The 21,911-nt window shown below is 43.1% G+C and overlaps 1 protein-coding gene across 1 annotated transcript; it reads left to right on the top strand.

Annotated features, from left to right (window-relative positions):
• Positions 1–278: 278 nt before the first annotated feature.
• LOC115787386 (uncharacterized) lies at positions 279–2,523 on the top strand. Its single transcript, XM_030740076.1, has 2 exons — positions 279–1,785; positions 2,130–2,523. Exons 1-2 carry the CDS (start codon positions 403–405, stop codon positions 2,169–2,171), a joined length of 1,425 nt encoding a protein of 474 aa, XP_030595936.1. The 5' UTR covers positions 279–402; the 3' UTR covers positions 2,172–2,523.
• Positions 2,524–21,911: the final 19,388 nt, after the last annotated feature.

Raw genomic sequence — 21,911 nt, 5'->3', positions numbered from 1 at the left:
AGAGGAGTTAACCAGCTGTCGACCCTGGCAAGGCGTTGGGGCAGGACAGTACAGTAAAACGACGTCTTCTGGCGGGCTGATTTTCGCAACTGGAGGACAGAACGACACCGATTGAGTGACGGACCTGACAGAATCACAGTAACTGGATTGTCTTCTCAAGCAAGTACGATTAAAATCAGCGTCAAGATGTCGGAAAAAGCTTCGACCACACGATCCATAAAAACCAGATCAGATGCAGCCTGCTCATCTAAAAGGTCTTCAAGCTCCTCTGCTAGCAAGTTAGCTGCTGCTCAGGCGCGGGCAGAAGCAGAGGCTGCAAGGACTGAAGTGGCATTTGCTGCAAAAGAGAATGAACTGAAATTAAAGCAAGCAGAATTGGAATTAGAAAATAAGCGTTTGGAAATGACACTGAATAGAGTCCGCCTCGAAAAACAAGCTGCAGCTACAGCGGCCAAAGCAGACGTCCTAGAGGCAGCAGTGCAAGAAGAATTCAAGCAGGTTTTCAGCGACATTGATGTGCCAACCGAGAATTCAAAGGTACGCACAAAGGACTATGTTGAGGGAGCAGATAAATACTCTCCAGCAGAGCTATTAGAAAGCACTCCCGCCAGCATCCCAGACATTCAGACCCCTGAATATGCCCATCCCATTGCCTCTTACCACACCGCGAGTGAATTACCCCATCAGCAGAACCACATAATGCCACAATCACAGCACACTGACTATGTGCCTAAAACGACACCTCGCCCTGAAATAATGCAGAAGCCTTTAGGAAATGACTACAGTGACACTGCATATAACCAACCATTAGACAATTCCCACTTACTACCCAGTGTTGCTCACCAACAAAGAAGCCCTGTACATGCTCAGTTTGATGAAAACAGAGGAATATCAGACCTTGTCAGATTTATGGCCCGGCGTGAGCTTATCTCCACTGGGCTTGTGCAGTTTAATGACCGTCCTGAATGCTTTAGAGCTTGGAAAGCATCCTTTATGAATTCTATCAGAGACCTCAGCCTCTCAGCTAGTGAGCAGCTTGACCTTCTTGTAAAATGGTTAGGCAAGGACTCATCCGAACATGCTAGACGCATAAGAACTGTTCACGTGAATCACCCAGAACATGGACTCAGGGCTGTATGGAATCGGCTCAATGAGTACTATGGTGCACCTGAGGTAATTGAAAACTCCTTGTTCAAAAGGCTGGAAAGCTTTCCCAAAGTGCAGAACAAGAATGAGCTCAAACTAAGAGAGCTGGGGGACTTACTGATGGAAATACAGGCAGCAAAGGCTGATGGGGACCTGTTCGGCCTCAGTTATCTAGACACACCCCGCGGGATTAACCCTATTGTGCAGAAACTGCCATTCTACCTGCAAGAGAAGTGGCTCACATTAGGTTTTAATTATAAGGAACAACATAGGGTCACCTATCCCCCATTCAGCTTCTTTGTGAACTTTGTGTGCCTGCAGGCAAGGATGCGAAATGATCCTGGCTTCATGCTGGCAGCATCCAGCAACGAACAGTCTGGTTATCACAAGCCTGCATCAAAGTTAGAGAGCCAGAGGGCAGTAGCTGTTCTCAAGACAGGAGTGTCTCCTGATACCTCACTAACACCTTCTGACTCCCCATCTGCAAGTAAGTCCACCAGCAGAGAGGACCCAGCGAAACGTTGTCTCTTGCACAACAAGCCCCACCCTCTCCACAAATGCCGTGGATTTAGAGATAAGCCCATAGAGGAAAGAAAGGCACTCTTAAAGAAACATGGAGTGTGCTACAAGTGCTGCAAAGCCATACATTTGGCAAGAAACTGCAACGATGAGGTAAGCTGCACAGAATGTGGAAGCAACATGCATGTTGCAGCGCTACACCCTGGCCCAGCACTGAAAGGCAGCAGCTCAGAGAACCCTGCACCTGAGAATGGCGGGGAGACTCCTGTCTCGGCCACATGCACCAAGGTGTGTGGAAAGGACACCTCAGGGCGCTCCTGTTCGAAAATATGTCTGGTAAAGGTATACCCAGCCAACCACTCTTATGCTGCAGTCCGTATGTATGCCATCTTAGATGATCAAAGTAACCGATCACTTGTACGAACAGAGTTTTTCAGTATTTTCAATATTTCAGGACAGCCCTCACCATACTCCCTGAAAACATGTGCGGGAACAATAGAGACTGAAGGTAGACAGGCATGTGGCTTCATGGTGGAACCTGTGGATGGCAGCATTGTGCTGTCACTGCCACCATTGATTGAATGCAACGAAATCCCAAACAATCGGAGGGAAATTCCCTCACCCGAGGTCGCCTCCAGCCACACCCATTTGAGACATCTCGCAAAGCACATCCCCAATCTCGACCCACAAGCCCCCATTTTGCTGTTGTTAGGCAGGGACATAATCAGAGCCCACAAGGTGAGAAGACAGGTGAACGGCCCACACAATGCACCCTACGCCCAAAAACTGGATCTGGGTTGGGTGATTGTGGGTGATGTGTGTATTGGGGACATGCACAAGCCGCCGCTTGTCCACTCCTACTACACCAATGTGCTGAGAAACGGACGCCCTTCTCTCTTTCAGCTATGCCCAAACAGCTACACGGTGAAGGAGAGATACTGTGTCACTGAACCCTTCTCACACTTCATTTTGCATGGAGGCAGTCATGCAAAGGCAATACAGAACACTTTGGACAGTGATGCGTTTCAGACAACAAAGGATGATGACACAGAGGCACCGTCCATAGAGGACATGCAGTTTCTGAGCATCATGGACCATCGAGTCTACAAGGACGAGGGAAACAGCTGGGTGGCTCCTCTTCCTTTCAGAGCTCCCCGACCACGGCTGCCCAACAACCGTGCCCAGGCGCTGGAACGCCTCAATTCGCTGCAGCGCTCATTCAAAAGGAGACCTGAAATGAAACAGCAGTTCATTACGTTCATGGAAAGGATCTTTCAGAGCGGGCACGCGGAAGAAGCTCCCCTACCGAAACCCGGAGAGGAACACTGGTACCTACCGTGCTTTGGAGTTTATCACCCGAAAAAGCCTTCTCAGATAAGAGTCGTGTTTGACTCCAGCGCACAGCACAATGGCCTGTCTCTAAACCAAGTGCTCCTAACCGGACCAGATCTCAACAACAGCCTGGTGGGCGTTCTCCTTCGTTTTAGAAAAGAGAATGTCGCCTTCTCTGTGGACATACAGCAGATGTTCCACTGCTTCAAGGTCAGGCCCGAGGACCGCAACTTTCTCAGGTTCCTTTGGTTCAAGGACAATGACCCTGAGAAAGAGGTCACAGAATTCCGCATGAATGTTCATGTGTTTGGAAATAGCCCCTCCCCAGCTGTGGCTATTTACTGTCTCAGGCGTGCAGCTCTGGAAGGTCAGAGTAAATATGGAGAAGATGCACAGCGGTTTGTGGGCAGAGATTTTTATGTGGATGATGGACTGAAATCCCTACCTACAGCTGAACAGGTGATCAGTCTGCTTAAAAGGACTCAAAGCATGCTGGCAGGCTCCAATCTCAGACTCCACAAGCTAGCCTCGAACAACAAAGAGGTCATGCAGGCTTTCTCCTGTGAAGATCGTGCCACTGACTTAAAGGACCTCGACCTGGCTGCTGACAGTCTACCAGTGCAAAGGAGCCTTGGTCTACACTGGGACCTGGATTCAGACTGTTTCACTTACCGGGTGGAGGATGAGAGGAAGCCATTCACCCGACGGGGAGTCCTCTCCACAGTGAACAGCTTATATGACCCTCTTGGATTCGTCTCTCCTGTGACAATTCAAGGAAAGGCTCTGCTTCGCGAACTCGCCACCGACTCTCCTGATTGGGATGCTCCTCTGCCTGCAGAAAAGGAGAAATTGTGGGACAGCTGGAGAGATTCTCTTCAAGAACTGGAAAAATTAAGAATTCCCAGAGCCTACACCCGCATATCCTTGTCTGCAGCTGAACGAATTGAGCTCTGTGTCTTTTCAGACGCATCAGAAAGGGCAGTTGCTGCGGTTGCTTATTTAAGAACTGTAGGTGCAGATGGTCAATGCCGTACAGGACTGATCGCAAGCAAAGCGAGACTCACGCCACGCCCAGAACACACCATACCCCGTTTGGAGCTGTGTGGAGCAGTCATGGCAGTGAATCTGGCTGAAGCCATCATGTCTGAAATCGACATCAAATTTGATGCAGTCACATTCTACACAGACAGCAGAATTGTACTCGGGTACATTTTCAATGAGAAAAGAAGATTCTATGTGTACGTGAGCAACCGAGTTCAGCGCATCAGGCGAAGCACACTGCCACAACAGTGGAGGTATGTAGACACTCAACACAATCCTGCAGACATTGCAACACGGTCGGTTCCAGCAAACCGCCTGAAAGACACAATGTGGTTTACTGGACCAGCATTCTTGTCTCAGCCTGTTGACATGCTGCCTGTTGAACAGTCCTTTGAACTCTCACAGCCAGAACGAGATCCTGAAATCCGGCCGCAAGTGACCACACTGTCTATGACAGTGTTCAAAACCCTTGGTTCACAGCGTTTCAGCCGCTTTTCACGCTGGAGTTCTCTCACAAGGGCTGTTGGTGTGCTGATTCACATCCTTCAGTGTTTCAGGAAAGACAAGAATAGCGAACAGTGTCAGGGATGGCATCTTTGCTGCACACCTGCAACAGTGGATGTTCTCAACCAGAGCACAACAGTCATCATTAGAACAGTCCAGCAGGAGACCTTTGAGAGAGAACTAGAGTGCCTCTCATCCAACACAAACATTCCAAAGGGCAGTCTTCTCTGGTCCTTGGATCCCTTTCTTGACCAAGCAGGCTTGCTGAGAGTCGGAGGACGTCTCACAGCTGCCGATCTAGAACCCAGTGAGAAGAGACCGCTGATCTTGCCTGGAGGTCACCATGTAGCCACCCTCATTGTGCGTCACTTTCATGAACAGTCACAACACCAAGGACGCCACTTTACTGAGGGCGCCATCCGATCTGCTGGCTATTGGATACTGGGTGCCAAAAGAGTCGTAAACAAAGTAATTTTTGAATGCTTTGTCTGCCGCAAACTCAGAGGAAAATGTGAAGTTCAAAAGATGGCTGACCTGCCACCCGACAGACTCAGCACTGAGCCACCTTTTACTAATGTTGGCATGGACGTGTTCGGGCCCTGGGCTGTTGCTGCACGTCGCACAAGGGGAGGACACGCTGAGAGTAAGAGGTGGGCAGTTCTCTTTACTTGCTTATCTGTCAGAGCCATTCACATCGAGGTCATCGAGTCTTTAGATTCATCCAGCTTCATTAATGCACTCAGAAGGTTCCAGGCCATACGGGGGCCAGTGAAACACCTCCGCTCAGACAGGGGCACAAATTTCATCTGCGCCTCCAATGATCTCAAAATCCCTTCAAATGCTGATGAGAAGACACTGGAGAGATTCCTCTCTGAGCGGGGCTGCAGTTGGACCTTCAATGCCCCACACTCCTCTCATATGGGAGGGGTGTGGGAAAGAATGATCGGTGTCACACGCCGCATCTTGGATTCAATGCTCATGCAAATAAGATCTAAGCTCACACACGAGGTGCTCACAACCCTTTTGGCTGAGGTCACGGCCATTGTGAATAACCGCCCACTTGTGCCTGGGTCTACTGACCCAACAGATCCTTTTATCCTCACACCCGCATCACTGCTGACTCAAAAGGTAGGCCCCTGCCCACCTCCAGCTGGCGAGTTTGACCACAAGGACTTACACAAGCAGCAGTGGCGCAGAGTTCAAAGCCTGTCTAACACTTTCTGGGACAGGTGGCGCAAGCAGTACCTGGCGACACTACAGCCCCGCAGGAAGTGGTCATCCGACCACCCCAATCTCAAAGAAGGAAGTGTAGTGCTTCTCAAGGACATTCACTGCAAAAGGAATGACTGGCCTCTTGGCATCATCACAGAGGTGTACCCCAGCAAAGATGGACGAGTACGCAAGGTTCAGCTGAGAATCGTCAGGAAGGACGGAACCAAACTGCTTCTCAGACCTGTTAATGAACTGGTCCTGCTGATTTCCCCAGATTAATAAGTGTGCAATGTTTCAAGTGTTAAGTAAAGAGAAGGTTTCTTAAGGTTAAATGAATGCATAACTGAGCCTATTTTGATGTTTAACATAACGTAGGTAAAGGAAAGAAAAGTGTGAAACCCCCTGGGTATCAGGCGGGGAGTGTTCTGTTTGATGTTGTCTTCCTGTTGTCTTTGCTGAGAAATTTGGTGTTTATAAGTTTTTCATGTTCCTTTGCTGCCATCTACTGGGGAACAAGGGTAGTGTTTTTATGCTTGCGGCATCGACTGATGACGTCATGAGCAGTGGACATTGTTTGTGCGGGAAAACAAGCTTGATGCGCGATTTCTGTCTGTTGAGTTTCAAGTCAGCCCTTGAAGGCATCGTCGGTATGTTGTATTAATTATATGCATATAAAACAAGATCAATGTTAATCCACCTAGTTTAGAGCCCTGCTAACCTTTAGTAGAGTTCGATATTTGTTATTTGTTGGTTAAGCTAATCTAGCTTCTAAGCTATTTTCTATAGCAGTGTCAAATCGCCCTCTGAATGGTATTGTATTTTGTTTCACAGTTTTACCCTACTTCAACTTACCATAAAGAGTTAACTGGAACCTGTCATTTGTGTGGTTTGTTGGAGAGGAGTTAACCAGCTGTCGACCCTGGCAAGGCGTTGGGGCAGGACAGTACAATGCATGTTAGGTCAACTGGTTATTCTAAATTGGCCATGAATTTGAGGTAGATTAAATGATCAGAGTGTTCAGAACAAAGCCCTGTATGCATAGTTAAATGTGGCTTGTAGTCTGAAGTGCTTTGAGTGGTCAGTCGGACTAGAAAAATGCTACAGTAATGGCAGGCCAACACCATTTCTATTTCCAAAACTAAACACAAACCTTTCAGATAGTTTGTACTTCACAGCATGATGCATTATTTGTCAGATATGTCTGTGTAGGTTCTCAGTCATCCTGGTGATTTTAATCTCTGGAACTTGAAACAAGGTTACTGGATTTTCATACGAGCTCATTCAGTTCTATTTGTCAGATACTTTTTTTTTTTTTTTAAATGCTCCAAAGGGTACCAAAACACATCAGTTCAGTGACTTCATGTAGTGACTGAAGAGGTGACAGCTTTTTGCACACAGACTGACATCAACATGAGCGTTTGTGGGGACTTGGAGACAGTCTCATGTGGATATCAAAGGAACTGCAGTTTTTTGGCACATGCTGGCTTCATTTTTCAGTCCTGGGATAAGTTACATCTGTTTCTTGGGTAGGACAAGGTTCTTATGTTGGAATGCAGTTTCTGTCCAGAAAAAAAATTCAGAAGACATGATTGAGACAGCCAGCCACCTGGAGACGAGCTGTTTGCAGTTATTCATATCACTAACCGCAAACACCTGATCCATTCCAGTTTACTGATAATCCTTGAGGTTCACCTAGTTTTTGCCATACTAAACGGGAATAATATTGGATAACTTTCCATAATAAATTAACAATTCTAATATTTTGGTTTCATTTATTTGGTTCTTTTTTTAATTTTTTTTAAATAGTTTTTATTAGCTTTGTAAGATGTAACAGTTACTGGGGTTAAGTTAACTGGAAACTCTAAATTGCCCATAGGTGTGAATGAGATGTCTGTCTCTCTGTGTTGGCCCTGCAACAGGCTGGTGACCTGTACAGGGTGTACCCTGCCTCTCGCCCTATGTCAGCTGGGATAAGCCCCCCACCCCCGCCCCCACCCCCCCACCCCCAAATCCAAATCCAAACCTTTGCTGGATATCAGCCCTCTGCCAATCACTCAATCATATGGATTATTAAAAAAATACTAGTGTCCATGCAAAAAGCACAACATGTATCCATTGCATCTTTTCTGACTTACAATCACTTTGTACCAAGTCTTTAAGGATTTTATTATAATAATAATAATAATAATAATATCTGATTATACTCTATACTTTATACTCTGATTATACTTTATTTATTTATTTATTTATTAAATCTTCCATTCAGCTGAACCTGAGGCCAACAAGATGTCAGACTTCTCAGGCAGAATTTTTTTGGACACGATTATGCTCAATGGGACTTTTAAAATTTAAATGATCAAAGCAACCTTCATCAAAGTCATGAGCTTCCACTAGAATGTACTGTGCACAATCTTGGAGCACATATGCAATTAGTAGAAGTAGAAAGAAGTAGACAGTCACTCTCCTTGAAGACAAAACGCAAATATTGTTTTGTGTATTGTTGCTAATTTCTTCTCTAAATTATTTGTTTTGCAAAAGCAAATTGTTAATTGAAAACTTTACATGCATCATTGCTACACAAAATAGAGACAAACCCACTTAATGCAGTCTCTAATGACTTGAGAAAAAACTTTGGTGAACACTGACAGTAGTAAAAAACCACTTTGATCTTCTCTGGACTGAACCCAGATGAAACCAATATTGATTTTCTCATCTGACTCTGAGGAGGACAAACAACAACATTTCCCAAAATGTCAGAGTTCTCCTTTAATTAGGATTTTGTACCCTATTGGCAATCAGAACCGTGTAGAAAAAAGCTCTGATTTATTGATAGTGGTGATGATGTACAGTTTTATACCTGTGCCTGGACACTACAGCTCTGAAGGTTTGGCCTGATGTGAAATTGAGGCCCTCTGGCTGCCATCTGCTGTAGAAAATACCTGATCCTCATAAACAAAGTCTGCTTCATAGTAACATGCTTTTGCTGCTGCTGCTGCAGGCCCGTATTCACACACCAATCAATGAGGGGGATCCCACACACTGATATATAGGCTCTGAAAATTGGCTTTCTTCTCCTTCAGAAGATTCTGGTGATTACCTATATAGTGCTGTTGATTGGAGATTGATCGCAGGTTGAAATTAAACAGCGGTGGGTCCCCTTTTTTGTGATTTGTGCAAGGCTGACTGCACTGATGGGGGATGATAGGTAGAAGAGGGAGAGAAAGGGAAAAGATAGGGGAGCTGGAAGAACACTCCAAAAAAATCTCCATCTCAAGCAGGCAGTCTGTTATGAAGTCCTAAATTACTTATTTAAATACAAGAAGAAAAAGCATTCAGATTTTTCTCCTTTCATTTCAGTTCATACGTCTTGCCGAGGTAACATGTCTACTCATATTGTGAACATAAAAGTGTTTAAAATATTCATTTGCTGTGAAAACCAACAACTGGCAGAACCCCTCTTACACACACAGAATGAATAAAAGCAAAAATATTTTGTTAGGGTCACAGAGACTGCTTTTTTAGCAACCTCACTAAAGGAAGTCTCAGAAACACTGAGCCAATCACTGACCGCACCCACTACCTTTAGTGCACCTTGATAACCACAGAGACAAGCAACTGATATTTAATACAGTATACCATGGTTTGGTCTGGGTGGAATGAATGGAAAGGTCATCATTAGATTTCTCAATTCAGACCTCCGCTGAGCTTTTAAATGCAAGGGGCAGATAACCAGCTAAGGTGGACTACTGTACCAGCTGGGCCAAAGGTATATTATGAAAGCAAATTAGTGCTTTAAGGCACAACTTGAACTACTTACAAGGTGCATGAAGAACAGGAAGACAGTGGAAGAGGTTAAAACTCGAGCAGCTCTTGTATTATATTCATCCATTTTTTTTCCCCGCGTATCTGAATTAGTGTTACAGTGGTAGCAGAAAGATAGATAATCAAAAAGTTTTGCCTTCCAGCTCAACTCTCTCTTAACTACAAGGGTCTGGTGCAATGCCCACATTGCTACTGTTGTCACTGGGAGCGCTTCTTATGTAACAGTGGTTGGTGGTACGTGTAAAAGTAACATTTACATGAATCCCAGGCCTTTTTGTTCTCCCAGCAGATTTATGAGCCATTTTTATTCCCAGGATTCCTTACGTTTATGGACATGTTCAGTGACACTCGCAGTTATGGAAACATGTCACATACAAACATTTCAGCCCCCACTGACATCATGACTCGTGTGACCTAAAACTTCACAATTCACACACTGTTTGGACTCTCGTGTCCAAAGAGGATATGAACTATGTCCCCCGGCTCATAAATGTCTATAAATCTGTGATTTAAACCACCAGTATCCAATGTTGATGGAAATAGGGACCATTATCTTGGCATCCAATAATGCTACTACCACTGCCAAGGACCACAATGGATCTTCTTACAGAAGAGTAGGTTAACCTGTTTATTAAAAAAAATAAAATAAAAAATAAAAATGAAATAAAATAAAAAAAAATAAAAAAAAATCATGTATGCTAATGATTTTTAACTGTGTGCTGAAGGTAAATCTGGATCTATGCTCATGGTGTCTATGAGTGACATGATGATCAGCAGACCTCGTGTAATCGACTCCACTGACTTTAAATTCTATTTTGGTCAGTTACTTGATTGTGTCGTGACACAATTCAAGTGAAGCCAGCTTTTAAAAGTGTGCACTGCAGTACCTCATGATGAATAATAGAACTGGCAAATCACTGAAAGCTTAATGCCAATAGACATGAAATCAATAGCTTGGTGAGTTCAAATGTCAGTTGTTTGCAAAATGTTGTGATATGAATGTGACCTGGTGTGGAATATTCCAGACAAACATGAATAAAATGATCACTCTTATCATTTTGAAATACTGATAGTGAAAAAAAATGCTGTGAGTGTTTTCTGCTGTTTGAGCATCAGAACTGGAACATTCACAATTAACTGTTAGGCCTGTTTGTCCTCGCTTCAAGTGGATGGGCAGCCATATTTATTACAAAGAATCAGTCCTCTTACAGGATCAGTGTCTTGTTTTATAGAAGGTAGATTTTGAAGACCAGTACTAATTTCAAAAGTTTCCTTCTTTCTTTTTTTTTTAAGTGTGCGCTTGTCTATCTTTTAAAGTCTGAATACTGCTGCAGTAGAAGAAGTTTCTGGACTCTATCTCCCTCTCAGTGATGAGCTGTGACATTGGAACGTGAATGTGAGCCGAGCGAGGTCACCGCCGCCGGGGAAAGAACATTTTCATTGTACCCCCAGAAGCAATTGTATTCAGTGAGGAGTTAGAGAGAGCTATTTTGTAAAAAAAAAAAAAAAATGTTCTGAAGTGCTCTTTGAGAGACGGCCAGCTACCCCTTTCATTATTTGCAGTATCTAAAGCGGCTAGAGATACCGCCATGTTAGCGGGAGGCTGACTGAGAGTTAAGTGCCATGACTCTGACAGCTCTGCACAAATGCATATCAGCCAGTGCCGAGATGGGAACTACAGAGAGGTTTAACTCATAAAACATTTAAGGGTCTGCCTCAGATTGCACTTAGAAAGTATTTAGAGTGGTATACACAGCAAAAGATAATGAGAACAAAAATGTGGCCCCGTGTGAACCCAAAATGTAGATGAATTAAAACAGAAAACCTTAAAGACATTTGGTGCTCCATTTAAGAATTCGCATGATATCCTCCTTGCTGAGAGCACTTTAATCAGTATCTCTGAACACAAGCAAAATCTAAAGCGACTACAGAAGCTTGAGTAGAAGGCAAGACCGCTTGTGGCAAAAGCTGCTCAATACACCAGCAGAAGGATGTTCTCAGGCTCATGTTTGGAGGTTTTACGCCCAAATAAACTCAATTTTACAACAGCGCTAACCTGATCTGAACCAGAAAATGGACCCATACGCCCGGAAAATCTCTCAGCAGGCTCTCACTGTCATATCCCCCAGTCAGCCTCAGTGGATTTCTACAGTATAAGGAGAACAACAGATTCCTGCACAGTGCACAGGCTTGATTCAGCTACAGGCAGAGGCATAGAAACAGACCAATAATACATTTTACTTATGTACAGTTTGGGTTTGTTGATCTCTTTTATTCCCAAAAAAGAGATTTTTCAAACTCAGCCACATTTTGCACATATTTCCCTCTCAGAGCACCATTAGGCAGAACAGCTTAAACAACCAGTACTGTTAAAATGAAATGTTGACAACAAAATGGTAACATCCCACAGTGAATATATAGACCACAACTCCAATGCAAAAAGTTCAGAATATGCTGTGGAGATGAATGTATTGAAGTGGACCTATTAGACTTAGTACTCATTTTCTATCATCTACATACTTTTACAATGCTCATATAAAACATGACTAAATTTCAAATAAAGTCAGCATATGTAAGCAAAAAGCTTAGTCTTCAGACTGCTCTAAACACTGAGTTTTAGGCAGTTTTTTCAACTCTTGGATCTGTATGATGTCAGAGAGAAGGCACAAACCTACTGTTTGAGAAGGGCAGCCAATTAGAAGAGAGTTGTCTAAATGAGGAGCGGGGGGGGGGCTAAAATGGTTTGTTTGTGACACCACTGCTCTATATATAAAAAGACTTCCAGTTCTGTGGAAATTTATGGAAAACAGCCCCCAGCTCCCTTGGTTGTGACCTTATGACTTCACTCATTAATTTCAAGTCATACTGACATCACAACATTAAGTGGAGTTTGTAAATTAGAGCCCTTATAAAGCCAAAAATGCGGCAATAGTACAGTAACTATATGAGGCTAGAAATTAGAATTTTTGTCCGGTCTGATATCATGTACAGAACATGTAACTCATATTTAATTGGACCTTTAAAAGTAAATGAACTGAGCATTACATTTAAATGTAAATAGGTTAAAGACAAGAATACGGCCTGTAAAATATTAATTGCCGTATAAACAAACTGGAGTGCAAGGACAAAGGAAAAGCATATCAGATGCTGAGACTCGGTTTCAGTGCCTTTTAAAGCTTTTACTCAAATGCACATGAAAAGAAATTCAGTGGTGCAGTTGGAGGGAAATTCCCTGGGTGGGAGGTTAGCAGCATGTGGTTAAAAGCTGTACGTCTGCCTCAGTTTGCCCTCTTGTGAGAACAATTTCATCAACAGAAACTCAACAAGACTTCTCAGAAAATAAATTCAACTTGAGTAATGAAGGAGCGGTATGCAGCGAGCACAGGCAGAGAACATTCGACTTTAAATCTCCATTATTTACACCAGGCCTGTCTTTGATATCTCGGCCCTCTGCAGATATTCTCTCGTGTCGATCGTCCAGCCGAGCCCGTCTGAAGGTAAACCAGTCGAACCGCAGGGGACCGACACCGGCTTAATGCCGATGATGTCAAGTTACTGAAACATTTTCATCATCCAGCAACAGTGGGGAATGTTTTCAATTAATTCTTTTCATGATTTAGTAATTCTGGTTTCACTGAACTTAAATGGAGGAACAGAGGCGCTATCATGTCCTCCCTCCCCTTTTACCCTCCTCTGACTTTGTTTTTTTATTTCTCCAGCCATTATTTTGTTCACACTCAAAAGGTGTCTCACAGCTTCAGTGTCATCATCTTAAGGTCTTTTTTTTTCCTGTTTTTTTTTTTTTTTTTTTTTTTTTTTCTCTGGCAGTTCCAGACCTACAATTCAGAGCACTTGTGATTCTGTGCTCCTTCTGTCTGGCAATCCTATCACCCCGACCATCTACCTCTCCAGCAGCCACTCCATTCTCTGCTTATGTTTGTTTAATACTCGGTGGAGTTGTCTGCCTGGGATTGGGTGTCTGAGGTGTGATGCTGAGAGATTTCCAATTGATGGGATAGAGAGGATGGGAAGGAGAGAGGGGAGAGTGAGTAGAGGTTATAGAATTGGAGGAGAAAAGAGAAGAGGGCGAGCAAAGTGTTTTGGTCCAGAAAGCATGGAGGTGGACTATTTACCACAGAAAGAGATGGCCAAAGTTGAATGGAAACTGAAAAGACTTCAGTGGAGTGCTGGGAATTTATTTTTCATGAGAAATTGCACAGTTTTGCACCAGTGTATTGAACCACAGTACTTAAATCCTTTTTACTACAAAAGGCAATAGAACTCAGCATTAAAATGATGAGCTGAACTCTGTTTGGTTTTCATTAAATCCCTGCCACCAGTCCTTTGAGCCAAACACTTTTTGATTTTTGGTATATCCACTGGGTCTACATGGATAAAGTCATTAAACTGAGTCTGTCATTGCTCACTTTCTTGGATAAGAACATAAGGTCAGCAACTGAGACAAGTAAAAAGCAAAATCTCTTTGTTAGCTCAGTATATCCTTACTAAAGGGATAAGCTACATCTAACTTCAGACAATACCCAGGTTCATTGGTCACAACTGGATAATAAGGATGTAAAGAGATACATTTAAAATCAAAATATTAAATGGAGCTGGTCAGATCGAATAGCTGACATGAACCTTTTTTACATTGAGTGATGTGTTGTCAAGTATCAAATCAAACCATGTTTGATTTGTAAGAGAAATGATGCAATCTTTACCTAGTATCTCCATGTCGTAGTCACAAAAATGACTATTTTACTGCCTTACATTCAGAACCCATTTAATAAAAGAAGTAAGTGTTTTGTTAAATGTTTCTAAGGCCAAAATGGTGGCTGAGTCCCACTGATGGAGGCACAGAAAAGGTCAGAGAGTCAAAAAAATCTCTAAGAAATCATCCTCTGGGGACCATAAATGCCCGTACTGTACTTCATAACAATGTTGCCAGTGGTTGTGTAGGTTATCTTGCTCTGGATGGACCAAGTGACATTGCTATCCTTGGGCTTCACTGTGAGCACTTCAGCAATTGAGTCACATGACTGTGCACAGCTGTCACCCCTGAAGGAAAATCACTCAACTTGACAACATCTGTCATGTCCAAACAGATCGTTCCCAATGTGATTGTACAACATCTCTGAGGTGCAGTCTAACTTTCACATCAGCAGCCACAGAGGGGAAACCCAAGGGAAGGAGTGTTACAGGAATGCCGCTTCTCCCTCACCATCCATCACCATCAGGAGGGAGGTGCTATCTGATTGCTTTGCTCTCACTACGTCTTCTTTTCATTTAATGTTGGCACACGTCCAGACGCTAATGAGGACAAGCTCTTGTCATTTTTTTGCAGATGTGGTGTCTTTTTTCCTCCACCCATCATAAAGAGGAGGCCAGTTAATGGCGGTGACACAAGTCTTCAAAATGCCAATGTGAGGAAAAATGGTGAGGGAGCCTACGGTCAGCAATTTGGAGAGGGAAGGAGACAAAAAGGAGGAGGGATGCACTGTAGTAATTTAAGGTCCCAGTGTGGAAATGCAGGTCCTTCCCAAGCATGTTGGATGTGCCTCTGTTAATGAGCACTTTAAGCACTGCCAACCCTCTTTAAACATCCCCATCGTGATACAAAGTGGAGAAAAGAGGCATCTTTTAAAAGGCAGCATATGGCTGCAGAGGATCTTCTACTGATGTATTGTCACGAGAGATTTCCCCTCCCCAGCTCTGCTGTCGAGGACGGGCTCTGAAACTCAGCCAGATGTCCGTGTCTTCACAGATAGGGCCCCCCCTTCCTGATGTCTCGCTGCTTTATTGGCAGCAGCGGTGGCAGCATCCAGTTGGTCGTGAATGTTAAGGCTGTTCTGACATAGTGCCTGTAATGATAATGACCCTGATTTTTATGGTTATACTATTAATACCAGATGATGATGGTGATTAAAAAGTTGCAGGTACATGAATTATAGTTGGGAGAGACTGGAAACCAGCTTCGATCCATTTCTCTTTCCACAGGTTGGGTTTATGTTTGTGGGAAAACCCAGAGAAGCTAATTTTTTAAAAAGTAAAGTGATTAAATAGCTTTGAACATGGCCACCTACAAGAACAAAATTTCATAAATTAATTATATCATATTAGAATTTTTTTTTTTTTTTGTAACTTTTTTGCATGCCTTTTTTCAAGTTTCATACTTTTTATTTGTGCTATGTTACTTGTATGGTATCATTTGTTTAGAAACCAGATTTGCTTATAAGCTATGTGTCTACCCAGATGTGTGTCTGTATATGTGAGTGGTTTAGAGTAAGCTGCAACATTCAGAGCTGATAAAGGAAGCCAAAGGGCAGGTGCCAAAAACTCCAGTTGCTCTAATGCCCACTTGAGGCTGTCGCCAGCAGTGTGTCAGTCCCCATATACTCCCATTTTAAAATGTCCAGCTTTGCAGCAGGGGTACTCCTAGTGCCTTTCCGAAGCCCAAATAAGTGAATAAGGGCATCCAGTGTAAAATCTTGGCCAAATCAAACATGCGAATCATAAAGAGTGAGATTTCAACACTGGATCTAGTGGTTGGCCCTGGTTGACAGCGACAACAGTGCTTTGGCCACTGTGCTACTGTTGGCCAACAATAAAGAAAGAGGAAAGGGGGAAGGCACGAAGGAGGCAGTAGGAGACAAGGAAAGCAAGAGTGTGTCCTTTGGACAGAGGAAACAAAGAGAGTTGGTGACTGAATGAGGAAGTAAAGGAAAATATTCAAAGGAAGAAGTTAGCAAAGAAAAAGTGGGATGTTCAGGGAGATGAAGAAATTAGATAGGAGAACTTGAATGCTAGGCATATATATATATATATATATATATATATATATGCCTAGCATATGTATATAGTGGCACTATGATATATTTTATATATATATATATATATATATATATATATATATATATATATATATATATATATAAAATATATCATAGTGTTTAGAGAAGGAAAGAAACAGCTCATCTGTCACACTTGGTGGAGGCACACACGGTGTTCCTGGAAGAGGCTCACAATGGTGACAACGGACAACGGACCCTCAAACAAGGTAGGTCAGGTCGAACGCTTCTCGAAAACGTATATATGGGGGTGAATGGAGCAGCCCATAATTGAAATCGTTAGCGTCATGAGCTAGCTTGCGCGATGAAATTGGGTCAATGACGAGCGCAACGCGCTCGTCATTGACCATGGACCTCACGACAACGTGGGTCGTGTCGAGACGTTTCCGAAAATGTATATATGAAGGTGACTGGAATGGCGCATTATTGGAATCGTTGGCGTTCTCCATTATTATTATTATTATTATTTTTCTTTTCCGCAAATGATCGCAAATTTGACCCCCTGAACATTTACGAAAACGCACCAATTTTTGCACAAAATTCAGGACCGGTGAAAAATTTTGTTTTTTAATATCGCCATTAAAAAACTCAAAAAACCAGTGCAACTGCGCCCCCTGTCAAAATCAAAATACATTGCGCCTATGGGAGGCCTTGCCATGTAAAGTTAGCCCAAGAGTCATGAAATTCGGATCAAACGGAGATCTTGTGAAACCCAACAAAAAAATATATTACACCAACTCCGGACAACAAACAGGAAGTCGGCCATCTTGAATTGAAGTTTGTGAAGCGCAGAGTCAGCATTTTTGCACACCTCGTACTTGAATTAACTTGTCCTAGGGCATTAAACCGACTGGCACCAAAATCGCTCAGGAACATCTTCACAAGTTGGGCATCAAAAGATGTGCGAGGTTTTATAGAATATTCAACGGTGTTGGCATGGCAACCGCGTGAATTTGGTCTTCGTTTTTGTCTCTCGCCGCAAATTTTTTTGTGCATTCGTTCGCACAATCTTTGGCCGATCAGCCTCAAAATTTAATAACTTGTTTACTGAACCAGCCTGAACCCACAATTAGGGAATCAAGTTTCTAGGTGCAATAGCGCCCCCTACAGAAGCAAACAAAAATTTGTATGGAGGTCCAGAATTTTAGTTTGTCTGACACGCATGAAAATTTGTGTCAACATTCTTGACGTCATCCTGATCAAAAAAGCCAATCACACCCATACTCTATTTTCTAACACGTTGCCATGGCGGAGCCCGAAATGCCCCATTTTATTCTAATGGGAAAAAGCGAAAAATCCCCCATACTAAAGTTTCTGCTTAGTTTGCCCGAAATACATGAAATTTGGTACACAGATTTCTGATGTCAGCCTGATCAAAAAAGTCAATCACACCTATGTCATATTTTGGACGCTGGTCCCATGACGATGCCAAAACTGCCCTATTTTATCCCTATGGGAAAAAATGTGAAATTTCTGCGATGGAAAAATGACCCTTGCTTTCTCAAAAATGCATACAAATGCCTGAAATTTGGTACACGCATTCTCCACATCTCCCTGAACATAAAACCTACAGGTGAAATTACTGTAATGTGTAAGGCGTTGCCATGGCGATGCCCAGAATATGGCATCTTTTTCCTTCAGTTAGCCAATTCATCCATTTCAAAATTTCACATGTAGCAGCCAAAAAAACGGCTAAAACTGGCACGGCCGGAAAAGCACGGTTCAAATCGGCACCAGCGCTTGGGCGGCGGCCGGCGAGGGCCTATTATCGCTGCTTGCAGCTTTAATTATTCTTATTCTTTCTGAGTAAACGATCGCTAATTTGACCCCCTGAACATATACGAAAACTCACCAATTTTTCCATGCAAGCCAGGTCTGGTGAAACATTTTGTTTTTATTTGGCGCCATTAAAAAACTCAAAAAAGTGGCGAAACAGCGCCCCCTAGAAAATTGAAATTTTGCATTCCTATGGGAGGGACGAAAAAAAAGTTGTCCACAGAACCACCAAATTCGCGTCACAAAAAGACCATATGAAGACTGACAAAAAATTACATTATGAAGTTGCCGCCTGACAAACAGGAAGTCGGCCATTGTGGATTGAACTTTGACCTTTGCCGAGTCACCATTTTTGCACACCTCGTATTTGAATCAACTTGTCCTAAGGCGTTTAACCGACTGTAACGAAAATCGCTCAGGATCATCTACACAAGTGGGGCATCAAAAGTTATTCGGGTTTTTATAGAATATTTAACGGTGTTGCCATGGCAACCGCATAAATTTGCCCTTCGTTTTTGTGTCTCGCCGCAATTTTCTTTGTGCATTCGTTCGCACAATCTTTGGCCGATCAGCCTCAAAATTTAATAACTTGTTTACTGAACCAGCCTGAACCCACAATTAGGGAATCAAGTTTCTAGTTGCAATAGCGCCACCTACAGAAGCAAACAAAAATTTGTATGGAGGTCCAGAATTCCAGTTTGTCTGAAATGCATCAAAATTTGTGACAACATTCCTGACATCATCCCGATCAAAAAAGCCAATCACACCCATACTCTACTTTCTACCGTGTTGTCATGGCGGCGCCCGAAATGCCCCATTTTATCCCTATGGGAAAAAGCGAAAAATCCCCCATACTAAAGTTTCTGCTTAGTTTGTCCGAAATACATGAAATTTGGTACACAGATTGCTGATGTCAGCCTGATCAAAAAAGTCAATCACACCTATGTCATATTTTGGACGCTGTTCCCATGACGATGCCAAAACTGTCCCATTTTATCCCTATGGGAAAAAATGTGAAATTTCTGCGATGGAAAAATGACCCTTGCTTTCTCAAAAATGCATACAAATGCCTGAAATTTGGTACACGCATTCTCCACATCTCCCTGAACATAAAACCTACAGGTGAAAAAGATGTAATATGTAAGACGTTGCCATGCCAAAGTCCGGAAAATGGCATCTTTTTCGTTGAGTTAGCCAATTCATCCATTTCAAAATTTCACATGTAGCAGCCAAAAAAACGGCTAAAACTGGCACGGCCGGAAAAGCACGGTTCAAATCGGCACCAGCGCTTGGGCGGCGGCCGGCGAGGGCCTATTATTGCCGCTTGCGGCTTTAATTCTTATTATTCTTTCTGAGTAAACGATCGCTAATTTGACCCCCTGAACATATACGAAAACTAACCAATTTTTCCATGCAAGCCAGGTCTGGTGAAACATTTTGTTTTTTATTGGCGTCATTAAAAAACTTAAAAAAGTGGCCAAACAGCGCCCCCTAGAATTTTCACATTTTGCATTCCTATGGGAGGGGCAAAAAAAAAGTTGGTCGTAGAACGACGAAATTCGCGTCACAAAAAGACCATATGAAGACCGACAAAAAATTACATTATGGAGTTGCCGCCTGACAAACAGGAAGTCGGCCATCTTGGACTGAACTTTGACCTTTGCCGATTCAGCATTTTTGCACACCTCGTACTTGAATTAACTTGTCCTAGGGCATTAAACCGACTGGCACCAAAATCGCTCAGGAACATCTTCACAAGTTGGGCATCAAAAGATGTGCGAGGTTTTATAGAATATTCAACGGTGTTGCCATGGCAACCGCGTGAATTTGGTCTTCGTTTTTGTCTCTCGCCGCAATATTGTTTCGCCATTCGTTCGCACAATCTTTGGCTGATCAGCCTCAAAATTTAATAACTTGTTTACTGAACCGGCCTGAACCAACAATTAGGGAATCAAGTTTATAGGTGCAATAGCGCCCCCTACAGAAGAAAACGAAAATTTGTATGGAGGTCCAGAATTTCAGTTTGTCTGAAACGCATGAAAATTTGTGTCAACATTCATGACATCATCCTGATCAAAAAAGCCAATCACACCCATACTCTATTTTCTACCACGTTGCCATGGCGAAGCCAGAAATGCCCCATTTTATCCCTATGGGAAAAAGCGAAAAATCTCCATTGCAAATGTTTCCGCCTAGTTTGCCCGAAATACATGAAATTTGTTACACAGATTGCTGATGTCAGCCTGATCAAAAAAGTCAATCACACCTATGTCATATTTTGGACGCTGTTCCCATGACGGTGCCAAAACTGTCCCATTTTATCCCTATGGGAAAAAATGTGAAATTTCTGCGATGGAAAAATGACCCTTGCTTTCTCAAAAATGCATACAAATGCCTGAAATTTGGTACACGCATTCTCCACATCTCCCTGAACATTAAACCTACAGGTGAAAAAGATGTAATATGTAAGACGTTGCCATGGCAAAGTCCGGAAAATGGCATCTTTTTCGTTGAGTTAGCCAATTCATCCATTTCAAAAATTCACATGTAGCAGCCAAAAAAACGGCTAAAACTGGCACGGCCGGAAAAGCACGGTTCAAATCGGCACCAGCGCTTGGGCGGCGGCCGGCGAGGGCCTATTATCGCTGCTTGCAGCTTTAATTTGCTTTGAAAGTGTACTTTGGGCCATTATCCATTTGTGCTGTGGAGTGTTGTCTGATTAGTTTTGCAGCATTTTTCTGAATCAGAGCAGAGATATAGCCCTGTATTCTTCACAATTCATCCTGCTGATTCAATCAACAGTCACATTATCAATAAACACCAGTGACCCAGTACATGCTTGAAGACCAGAAACCATGAGCATCACCAAATGTTTCACCATTGTGACCCTTTTTCGTTTTTCGCGCGAGCGAATACAATAGGCTCCTCGCCGATCCCTTCGGGAGGCTCGGGCCTAATAATAATAATGGAGAACGCCAACGATTCCAATAATGCGCCATTCCAGTCACCTTCATATATACGTTTTCGGAAACGTCTCGACACGACCCACGTTGTCGTGAGGTCCATGGTCAATGACGAGCGCGTTGCGCTCGTCATTGACCCAATTTCATCGCGCAAGCTAGCTCATGACGCTAACGATTTCAATTATGGGCTGCTCCATTCACCCCCATATATACGTTTTCGAGAAGCGTTCGACCTGACTTACCTTGTTTGAGGGTCCGTTGTCAAAGTCGAGCGCTTCGCGCTCGACTTTGACCTTTTTTCGTTTTTCGCGCGAGCGAATACAATAGGCTCCTCGCCGATCACTTCGTGAGGCTCGGGCCTAATAATAATGAACAATTCTAACGATTCCAATAATGCGCCAATCCAGTCACCTTCATATATACGTTTTCGGAAACGTCTCGACCCGACGCACGTTGTCATGAGGTCCATTGTCAATGACGAGCGCGTTGTCGTGAGGTCCGTTATTAAATATAAAACTGAAAGCAGAGAGACTCACAAACAAGCAGCAACTGAACATGGCTGAACAAAAGGGCTGGGAGAGCATCTCTAGGGAGGAAAAACAGCATTCAGTGTTGCTCATGGGTTCATCCAACTATTCAAGTATTTTTTATTAAGTTTTTTTTATGCTTTATTTAAAAAAGACTCTAGTTTGTCTAATTACTTTTAAACCTCTGAAAATAAAGGACTGCGTATAAAAATGGCTGCAAT

Source organism: Archocentrus centrarchus, chromosome 10 (assembly GCF_007364275.1).
Source record: "Archocentrus centrarchus isolate MPI-CPG fArcCen1 chromosome 10, fArcCen1, whole genome shotgun sequence".
Classification (NCBI taxonomy): Eukaryota; Metazoa; Chordata; class Actinopteri; order Cichliformes; family Cichlidae; genus Archocentrus; species Archocentrus centrarchus.
The sequence above is the reverse complement of the archived record's forward strand: the minus strand, read 5'-3'. Positions and strand labels throughout refer to the sequence as shown.

What these genes read in the sequence shown, in the direction of transcription:
- LOC115787386 (XM_030740076.1), top strand. Translation starts at nt 403, where the DNA reads ATGACACTGAATAGAGTCCGCCTCGAAAAACAAGCTGCAGCTACAGCG. An exon ending in TGTGCTACAAGTGCTGCAAA is followed by an intron (nt 1,786 to 2,129) that starts GCCATACATTTG and finishes AGGACAGCCCTC; the next exon opens with ACCATACTCCCTGAAAACAT.